Here is a 10093-nt window from a genome sequence, read left to right as displayed (position 1 = left end):
AGAAATAAACTGAATGCAACTTCCCAAGACCAGAAGGATCATCGTACATGACCGGCCAATCGTGCCTGTGGGTTTCCGCGTTTGCTCGATCATTTCCGCAAAAAAATGTTTATGAATTTAAATTATATTCTCAAATTGGAAAAGGTATTCATAAATTTTAAAAATATTCAATTTTTTTAAAAAAATAAACAAATTCAAATCAAACATTAAAAGAAAATAAAAATAAAAAAGGTGATAGAAGAAGAGAAAAATATAATTGACAGAAACCAAAAAGAACCTCCGCAAAACAAATAGGATCGTCCTACATGATTGGCCCAAATCCCGTGGTTTTCCGTGTTTGCTCAACCATCTCTGCGTTATTCACGGAATATGAATCACGGCGCGGTAAAAATAGAGTATGAATCACGGCATGATAAAATATAGTATCAATCATGACGCAGAATATGAATCTGTGTTCGGAGAAAACATATAATTATTTTCACAAGTTAAACTCCACGGTACAATGCATGTTACTATGAGGCAGCCCAGGCTGCTATTGCTAGGGCCTTGGAGGCCGCGAGTGTTGCTGGCCTTGCTAGGGTTCAGGGCCAGTCCGGGGTGGTTGATGCGACAAATGGTTGTGGCTAGTCGTCTGCCCCCCTGCCCATGTTAAGACCGGTCGCTCCAAGCGCTCTAAGCCTTGTGTGGCCCCGTGCAGATCGAGTCTTCGCATTAAAAACCTTTCCTTCAAATGAGAGCTCTCTTCTGGAATATTTCATGGTTTCGGTGCTAGGGGGGCGCCGAGACCAGATTCATGACTTGGTCTGTGGTGAACATATTGACATTTTAGGGTTGGTCGAAACGTTTAAGGAATCCTTTTCCCCTTCTGAACTTTCTGCGCTGGCTGGGATGGATAGGTTTGACTGGCACTTTCTCCCTGCTTCGGGTCATTCTGGGGGCATCTTGATTGGGTCCAAGCGGCATGTGTTTGACTTCATTGCTTTTGATCATGGCATTTTTTGGGCTAGCTGTGTGGATCATCGTCAGCTGAACACTTTGTGGGAATTTATGGTGGTTTACGGCCCCGTGGATCACTCGCTTGCACCTCTTTTTTTGGATGAACTTTCGATTAAGATTGAAACCAGCAATATTCCTCTTTTAATTGGGGGTGATTTCAATTTGTTACGCTCTCTGGCCGACAAGAACAGTTCGAATTTCTCTTGGCCTCTCACCAATGCTTTTAATGATTTCATTAGTAATTGCGCGCTTCGTGAGCTCCCTAGGGTGGGGGCGCGGTTAACTTGGTCTAACCATCAATCCTCTCCTGTCCGGTCGGTGCTGGATAGGGTGTTTGTGTCTTCTTTCTTCTCCTCTTCGCTCCTTTGGCCCCATGGATGAGTGGCACAAACTGTCTTATGAGCTTCGTAAATTCTTAAGGGGGTGGTCTCGGAATAGGGCGGCTGAGCTTCGTAGAGACAAAGACTCCCTTGAATCTCAACTCTGGGATCTTGATCACTGCTGACACGTCTGGTCTCTCCGCCTCTCAGTGGGCTACTCGTTACTCCCTGGAAGACGCTTTGATGTTGCTACACCAACAGTCAGAAATTTACTGGCGCCAACGAGGTGCCCTTAATTGGACCTTGAAGGGGGATGCTATGACGGCGTATTTCTTTGCAACCGCTAATGGCAGACGCCGCAGATGCTTCATTGACACTCTGTTGATTGACGGTGTCAGAATCACGGACCAGTCCCTCATTATGAATCATATTGTTGGCTTCTATTCCAATCTCCTCGGCTCTAAGTCGGACCCCGGGCTTGACATCTGTTCTGGTTTCTGGGATGAGGGCTCTAGGATTTCTCCGGAAATTTGGGCCTGATGGTCCCTTTATCTGACGAGGAGATTTGGCAGGTGATTAGCTCGGCTAACCCGAACGCTGCCTCTGGGCCAGATGGTTTTTCTATCCCCTTCTTTAAAAAATTCTGGCCGCAGTTGCGGGTTCTCATTTGTAAAATTATCCAAGGGTTCTGGTTGGGTACGGTGGATATTTCTCGCCTTAACTACGCTGTCATTACCCTTATACCTAAAGTCAAGGGCGCGGACTTAATCTCGCAATTTAGGCCGATTGCCCTTATTAATAACTTCGCCAAGTTTCCGGCCAAAGGGCTAGCCACTCGCCTCTCCCCCATTGCCCACCGTACCATCAGCCCTTTTCAGTCGGCTTTCATTAAGGGTCGTTTCATTCTAGACGGGTTTCTTTGCCTGCATGAAATCGTTCATGACCTTAAGATTCGTAATGCGAAAGCGGTGATTCTTAAACTAGACTTTGAGAAGGCCTATGATTTGGTGAGTTGGCCTTTTTTACGTAGAGTTTTATTGGCTAAAGGGTTTGAGGGGCCCCTTGTCCATAGAATTATGCAGTTGGTCTCGGGAGGCCACACTGCCATCAATGTTAACGGTCAGGTTAGCAAGTTCTTTGCCAACGGTAGGGGCCTGCGGCAAGGAGACCCTGCCTCGCCCATTTTGTTCAACTTCGTTGCGGATGCCTTATCTCGCTTGCTCTCTAGGGCAGCTACTTGCGGGCACATTACTCTGGTTAGCTCTAACCTTATTCCCCATGGTCTGACCCACCTCCAATACGCGGACGACACTATTATTATGGTTGAGCTGAATGATGCCTGCCTTGCTCACCTCAAGTTTCTTCTATTATGTTCCGAGGCGATGTCGGGGCTTAAGATTAACTTTGTCAAAAGTGAAGTGGTTGTTACTGGTGTGGACGAGTCGGAAGCTGTGCGAGTGTCACACCTTCTCAATTGTAAGCTGGGCTCCTTTCTGTTCAAATACTTGGGCCTGCCAATTTCCCCGGACATGCTTCATGCCAAAGATTTTGCCCCGGTGGTCACAAAGGTGGGCAACGGGGTCCTTCCCTGGCAGGGTAGATATAACACGAATGCGGGTAAAGTGGCTCTAATTAATGCTTGTCTTTCCTCCCTCCCCATGTTTCTGATGGGCTTCTATCTCTTGTCGGCTGGGATTCATGCTGGTTTTGATAAACACCGTGGGGCGTTTTACTGGAATGCGGCGGACAATCGTCGCAAATACCGCTTTGTTAAATGGAAGTTGATGTGTAGGCCCAAAAACCTTGGGAGGTTAGGGATTCTTAATACTTCCATCATGAACCAATGCCTGATGATTAAATGGTGGTGGAAGATTATGAGTTCTGAGAATCAACCCCTTTGGATGTCGATTCTTAAGGCTAAATATTTCCCGTCCTCTAGCCCGATGTTTGCTCTGCCGCGTGGTGGTTCTCAGTTTTGGAAGTCTTTGGTCAAAGGTAGACATGTTTTTCAATCTTTCGTTAAGTTTGTTGTTGGGGGCGGCTCCTCGATTAGGTTTTGGCTAGACTGGTGGTGTGGAGACTCACCTGTCTCGGTGACCTTCCCTACCCTTTTCTCTTACTGCTCTGATCCAAATATTTCTATTACGAAGTTAGCTTCCCAGGGGTGGAACCTGGCCTCCCGTCGCTCCCTGTCGCCTATAGAGTTCGAAGATTGGCAACGTCTTACTGCCCTCTTCCCTACGCTCTCGACGGTCAGGGATTCGGTGCTCTGGCCGCTGTCTACCTCTGGACGTTTTTCTGTTAAATCTCTTTACTCTAAGCTTGTTGGTGGCACGCCTACTAATCATTTCTCCCAGATTTGGAAGGACCGTATTCCCCCTAAGATTAAAATCTTCCTGTGGCAAGACTTCCGAGGCCGGTTGCCCTCGGCTGATCAAATTCGTAAAAGAAATGGACCAGGCTCCCAGTTCTGTGCCCTTTGCGGTGATGTGGAAGACATGGAACATTTTTTTTCCATTGACACCTGGCTAAGCTCATTTGGAGTTGCGTGCGGGATTGGCTCCGTGTTTCTTGGGCCCTGCCTCCTTTGCCGAGTTGCGTAACTCGGCATACAACCTTTCCGGCGTCTCCAGGCGCATCTTTTGGGTGGGCTTGGGAGCTTTATGCTGGTCCTTGTGGACGACTAGGAACAAATTTACTATCGAGCATGTGTTTCCGGCTAAACCCGTTGACTGCTTATTTAAATCGTGTGCTTTCCTGCAGCAGTGGAAATCATTGGCTAAGGTCGACGACCAAGAGGCGCTCTCTATGCTGATCTACAAAATCTGGACGACGGCGTCTCAGTTATGCAGACAAGAGCAGGATGCTTAATTGCTTTTTTTGGGCCGGTTGCTTTAGTTTTAGTGGGATCTTTCTCTTCCGGCCTGCGTGCCGTGTACTGGCGAGGGAGCCATGTACTTGACTTTCTTCTCTGTCGTCTCGCCCGTCGTTGGGGCTTGGGTGTGTGTGATACATATCTGTGTTTGTGGTTGCTACATGCTTTATGGCTTTATTTATAAAGTCGGACGCATGCCTTTTCTCAAAAAAAAAAAAGCACGTTACTCTCTAGTTGAGATAGTAAGCTTCCTAGAATTGGAGTTCTCTCATATGTCAATAGTTATGGTAGAAAAAAGGGATACTAAATCTAATGTTCCTAGTTGTGCCTCATTCGGTTGTTTTGTCCCTATTTTTCGAAAACATTCACTTTTGTCCAAGCCACATCTGCTCCGCTTATGTGTCAATGATCAAGCCGGCTCCAGTAAGGGAGCGGCGACAGCTGCGCGTCGGCAGCGATAGTGGTCGTTCGATGATCTTGCAATCTCCATGTAATTATATTATGTTTGATATGCTTTGTCCTTCCGGTGAACTTTTTAATACTATATGTCGATCATTTTTTGAAAGAAAAAACATGTTGCACGACGTATATCTTACCGTTCTATGCACAAGTGGAGTTCCACAGATGGAGACCGTCATGAAGAAACCGGTGCGCCACTTCGTGCTGGTCCACGGCCTCTGCCACGGCGCGTGGTGCTGGTACAGGGTGGCCACCGTCCTGCGCACCGCCGGCCACAGCGTCACGGCGCCCGACCTGGCTGCGTGCGGCGCCAGCCCGGTGCGCGTCGACGAGGTGCGCTCGTTCGCCGAGTACAGCCGGCCCCTGACCGACGCCGTGGCCGCGGTGCCGCCGGGTGAGAAGGTGGTCCTCGTCGGCCACAGCTACGGCGGCTACAGCCTCGCGCTGGCCATGGAGGCGCACCCGGACAAGGTGGCCGTCGCCGTCTTCGTCGCCGCGGCCATGCCGGCCGCCGGCTGCCCCATGTCACATCTACTCTCGCAGGTACCGACTGAACTTCTAGTACTGACGTGATCTTCCACTCGATTGGTTAGATCCATCGATACGATCGATGACAATCTTTTGAATCTTCTCTGCCATTTCGTTCCAGATCATGGAGGAAACCGCGACGGACGCCGCCACGGACAGCGTGCCCGCGGTGATCGGCGCGGCGGAAACGTTTCTCCTGGGCCCCGAGCGCCTGTCGCGGCGGCTGTACCAGCGAAGCCCGGCCGAGGACCTGGCGCTGGCGACGGCGCTGGTGAGGCCGGCGCGGTGGTTCCTCGGCGACGCGGCGATGACGGAGAGCGTCCTGACCGCCGACAGGTACGGCGCGGTGAGGCGCGCGTGCGTGGTCACCGAGGAGGACGCGACGTGGGCGGCGGAGTCGCAGCGCCGGATGGCCTCGCGTTGCCCCGGCGTGGAGGTGGCGGCCGTCGAGGGTGCCGACCACATGCCCATGCTCTCCACGCCCCACCAGCTCGCCGCGGTCCTCATGGAGATCGCCGACAAGTACATCTGAGCTAGCCATCAGCTCATCGCCGGTACTGGCTGCCGTTTGCCGTTCGCCGGCGACAGCTAAAGAAGTGTAGAAATGGACTAGCAGTACATTATTCCAAAGCCATGTCACAATCAAAAATACTTTTCGTACAGCACAACCACCACTCGTACAAAAGTGGAGAAATGGACGTGATCATGTGGCGTGGACTACCACCGCACTTGTCCTCCTTGTGTCGCGATCCAGTCCAGGAGAGTTCGTTGGCCCGGATGGAGAGCGCGGCCGGCGAGGAGCGGCCGCGGGGCCACCGGTTCGTGCTCGTGCACGGCGTCTGCCACGGCGCGTGGAGCTGGTACAGGGTGGCCATGGCCCTGCGGTCCGCCGGCCACCGCGTCGACGCGCTCGACATGGCCGCGTGCGGCGCCAGGCCAGGGCGCGCGGAGGAGGTGGGCTCGTTCGAGGAGTACAGCCGGCCGCTGCTGGACTCGCTGGCGGCGCTGCCGCCCGGGGAGAAGGCGGTGTTGGTGGGCCACAGCTACGGCGGCCAGAGCCTCGCGCTGGCCATGCAGGCGCACCCGGACAGGGTCGCCGTCGCCGTCTTCGCCTCCGCCGCCATGCCGGCCGCCGGGAAGCCCCTCAAGTTCGTCTCCGAACAGGTGAGCGCCGCGCGCGCCCACTCGATCCACACCCCTACGCCACCTGCCTCCATGATCCTAACACACTCGATTTTATAGTTTGCGCAAGAAAGGGGCCCGGGTTTCTTCATGGACAGCGTGATCGAGACCACCGGCGGCGACGACCCGGAGCGCGCTTGCAAGACGTTCCTGCTGGGGCCGGAGTACATGGCGCAGCGGCTGTATCAGCTCAGCCCGCCGGAGGACCTGACGCTGGCGACGATGCTGGTCAGGCCGTCGCGGCAGTTCGTGGACGACGCCACGATGAACGAGGAGGTCCTCACGGCGGAGAGGTACGGCGCGGTGAGCCGCGTGTACATCATCGCCGAGGAGGACGTCTCGTGGTCGCCGGAGTTCCAGCGGCGGATGGCATCGTGGAGCCCCGGCACGGAGGTACGGGGGCTCCAGGGGGCCGATCACATGCCCATGTTCTCCAAGCCCAGGGAGCTCTCGGATCTCCTCGTGGAGATAGCCGACAAGTACATCTGAATCAGCAGCAAAGTTCATCTTCAGTTACGGATAAATTCTGAATAATTCCTTCAGAGGAATCAGAGATGTTTCGTTCAGAGTTCAAACTTCACACATGGATGTCACAAAGAACACCATGATACAGAAATATTTATCACTTCCGCTTCAATATTTATTTATGTTACATTTTACTTCTCAGCTAAACGAAACCGTGAAATTCACAAGGGAAGTTACAGGCTAGTGGATAAAAGGTCCAAGAATCACGGATACAAAACTGTGTGTGTATCTACAAGATCAAACATCAACCATTAGGCTGAAGGAATCCGCCATCGCAAAGAACTCTTCCTTAACCGATCTCCATGCCGACTCCGGCGCCTGGCAATTCAAGGTGTACAGTTTGCCGTCTCTCGCGCAGCACACCGCTACATTGTGCCGTCGGAAGGAAGGGCTTTCGACTCGGAACTCCAGCTTGTAGTATTTCACATTGTTCACGGTGTCTTCTCTCAATGCAGCATCAATAAGAGTAGCACTGATATCTGGGTTCCGTTTTGTCCTTGCGATCCTTCTCAGCACCACTTCCCCAACATCTTTAGGACCGCCGAAAGACTCGATCCTGTTCCAAGAATTTCAATGCTACTTTAGAGAACACTATGACATAATAGCGGTACACTCTACTCATTTTCAGTGGAAGAGTAACTCGTTAATGTGACAGGAATTTTATGATCATGTTTCAAACATGAACTCAAGTTTACTATTAAAGCAGCAGGAAGATTCCTTCGCTAAGATAGAAATGCTAATGCTCATTTCAATAAGAAACCGAAATCACATATATGTATACTTACGAGAAGTCTTGTGGAACGGTCGACACAATGACGCTGACATTGAGCTCCCCGTTGGATCCCGGAGGGCCAAAAGCCGCCACCGGTCCACTGACGTTCCGAGGTCGAGATGGAGAACTCCCATTTGTCAACGGCGGAGGGTCTAGTGATCTCTGCAGCTCTGCTTTCTTAATTTGATTGTATAGTATTGTCTGGTCTCCAACCCAGTTTGCTGGATAGATGAACTCTGCAGAGGAGTTCAGAGACTTTAAAGTTAATAATCTGGCATAAATCGGCATATGTACACTACTTCACAGAAGATATTGCAGATGATAAATGTTATTGACACATCTAAAAAAGAAGATGAAGGATCCACACTTGTGGTATCCTTCTCAGCCAGGGAAAACATTCGACAGAACAAACCACCAAAACTTGTTATCTTGTTGAGAACCAGATGGCATAGACGATCGGTCAAGATGACATGGAGCACAGGTGTCAGGCCCTAAATGCAGCGCCAGATAGCTCATAATCTACCCATACAATCCCATTGGAGGCATGATATAGCAGATGGATGTAGTGGGCTGTAGCTGCAAGGACCACATTTTTTGTAGCCACTCATGCTTGTGGCACGAAGGACCAAAATCATTTTTCAGTAGAAAAAAAATATAGGGAAATGTCTAACTGAAGGTGCCCCTCTGCCCCTCAATGCCATATTCCAGAAGACCAGAACCAACCAGAACAAGGAGATGGCTAATTTGTGGCACAAAGGACAGGGTTCGATTTTTGGAAGAAAATGCAGGGAAATGTCTAAACTGAAGGTGCCTCTCTGCCCTTCGATGTCAAATTCCAGAACCAACCAGAAGAAAAAGGCCTGGTTAATCTAATCTGTCTTTTTTTTCTCTCTTCAAGTGAGCATGGAATATGCCGATGTAATAATTCCGAATTTACACGCTTTTCTTCATTTTTCTGTGGGTGGGATGTGAACACAACACACCTTCTTGGCATCACTAGTTTTTGTGCTTTTTTGGTGGGGGCATAAAGTTGCAATTTGATAGCAACATGCACAACCAGGGTTACCTTGAATTTTATTTGGTGGCTGATGGCAGGAGCATCAACCCGGACCGAACACCAATTTGCCAGAATGCCAGTCAAATCAGCTTTTCTCAAATCGACACATTTATTTTTTCCTCTTTCGTGGCTGGTTACTCCTACCAATTTTATTCTGAGAAGTGCTTCGAGTTGCTAATGCTATCAGTGTCAAGCATTGTAAACGTGCGGTGAGAAAGTCTCGGTGTGAAGTGTGTAATTGCTAATCTCATTCTGAACAAATCTTGAGTTGCCAATGCTACCACGCATTCTAATTCAGAAATGCACTCAGTCACAGAGCATGAATACATGAATGATTGTTGCCTGTTGATAAACGAGCAGAAGAAGCAAAACTAAGCTACTGGTGGTGGGGAAGTCGGTACCGAATCCGCTGTCGGAGTCGAGGCAGCGGGTGAATCCGCCGACGGGGTAGAGCACGTCGAGCCGGAGCGAGCGGCCGAGCTCCGGGGAGAGGCCGAGGAGGAAGCTGGTGACGCCCCCGAAGTTGGCCCCCACGGCCGCGGCCGCCGCCGTGCTCGCCCCCACCACCAGCCGCCGCCGGAACACCGACGCCAGCGCCGCGAACTCCTGCGCCGGCGAGCCGGAGCACCGCACCGGCGCCGCGCCCCCGCGCCGCCCCCTACGCCGCCCACCGCCCAGCGCCGGGTGCTGCTGGTGCCGCCTCGGCGCGGCCGCCGTGTCCATCGCCGAGTGGAACGGGAAGGATTGCGGCCTCCGGTCGGTTTGGCCTTCTTTGTCTGTCGCGGCGCGCGCGGTGACCGGAGCCACGCGACGGAGAGAGGGGAGGAAGAATGTTTGTCTGGTGAGCTGCCGAACTGCTGCTGGTGCGCGTGTTTTATTCTGGCGAGACGTTTTCACCGGCGGGCGGACGGAGCTTCGCTGGGAGTGGGAATGGGAATGGGACTGCGTGGCCGGCTGGCGGCCGATGGAGCGAGCGCTTCTTGGTTCTGAGTCCAGCACACGCAGCTATCCGACGAGATCGGATCCGGGTGGCGTTGGACTGGACTGACACGCGCACGGGACGCGGGCGTGCACGGGCCGGTGGTTAAGTGCGGGATGAGTTTCGCCTCCATTTGTCGCGCTCCGCGTTTGACGAAGGCTGATTTTTACGACGCACCGACCGGCCTTTCCTCAAACTTTCGGACAGATGGGTACGTACTACATCTCTCTCCAAAGTCTTTTTCTAAGCTCGTTTCTGCCCGGAAGAAAAAACTGTGGTGCTACTAGTCAATCTACCGTACTATACTGCTTCCCCCTGCCTAAATATATAAGGGCACCGATAGGCGCCGGTGCGCCGGCCTAACTTTCGGCCGGTCTGTCGCTAGCGGCCCGATATGTGC

At 51.8% G+C, this 10093-nt stretch overlaps 3 protein-coding genes across 3 annotated transcripts; 2 read left to right on the top strand and 1 right to left on the bottom strand.

Annotated features, from left to right (window-relative positions):
- The first annotated feature begins 4672 nt into the window (after window positions 1-4672).
- On the top strand, window positions 4673-5843 carry LOC125545900 (probable esterase PIR7A). Its single transcript, XM_048709959.1, has 2 exons — window positions 4673-5193; window positions 5300-5843. Exons 1-2 carry the CDS (start codon window positions 4693-4695, stop codon window positions 5708-5710), a joined length of 912 nt encoding a protein of 303 aa, XP_048565916.1. The 5' UTR covers window positions 4673-4692; the 3' UTR covers window positions 5711-5843.
- LOC125545901 (probable esterase PIR7A) lies at window positions 5757-7019 on the top strand. The gene is made up of 2 exons (XM_048709960.1): window positions 5757-6342; window positions 6421-7019. The coding sequence occupies exons 1-2, from the start codon at window positions 5812-5814 to the stop codon at window positions 6847-6849; spliced, it is 960 nt and encodes a 319-aa protein (XP_048565917.1). The 5' UTR covers window positions 5757-5811; the 3' UTR covers window positions 6850-7019.
- LOC125545903 (psbP domain-containing protein 7, chloroplastic) lies at window positions 6969-9763 on the bottom strand. Its single transcript, XM_048709961.1, has 3 exons — window positions 9116-9763; window positions 7671-7893; window positions 6969-7441 (listed from the first exon to the last, which is right to left on the bottom strand). The coding sequence occupies exons 1-3, from the start codon at window positions 9435-9437 to the stop codon at window positions 7123-7125; spliced, it is 864 nt and encodes a 287-aa protein (XP_048565918.1). The 5' UTR covers window positions 9438-9763; the 3' UTR covers window positions 6969-7122.
- Between the last annotated feature and the right edge of the window lie 330 nt (window positions 9764-10093).

Source organism: Triticum urartu, chromosome 3, assembly GCF_003073215.2.
Source record: "Triticum urartu cultivar G1812 chromosome 3, Tu2.1, whole genome shotgun sequence".
Lineage (NCBI taxonomy): Eukaryota > Viridiplantae > Streptophyta > Magnoliopsida > Poales > Poaceae > Triticum > Triticum urartu.
Note: the sequence above shows the minus strand (reverse complement) of the source record. Positions and strands in the feature narration are given on the sequence as shown.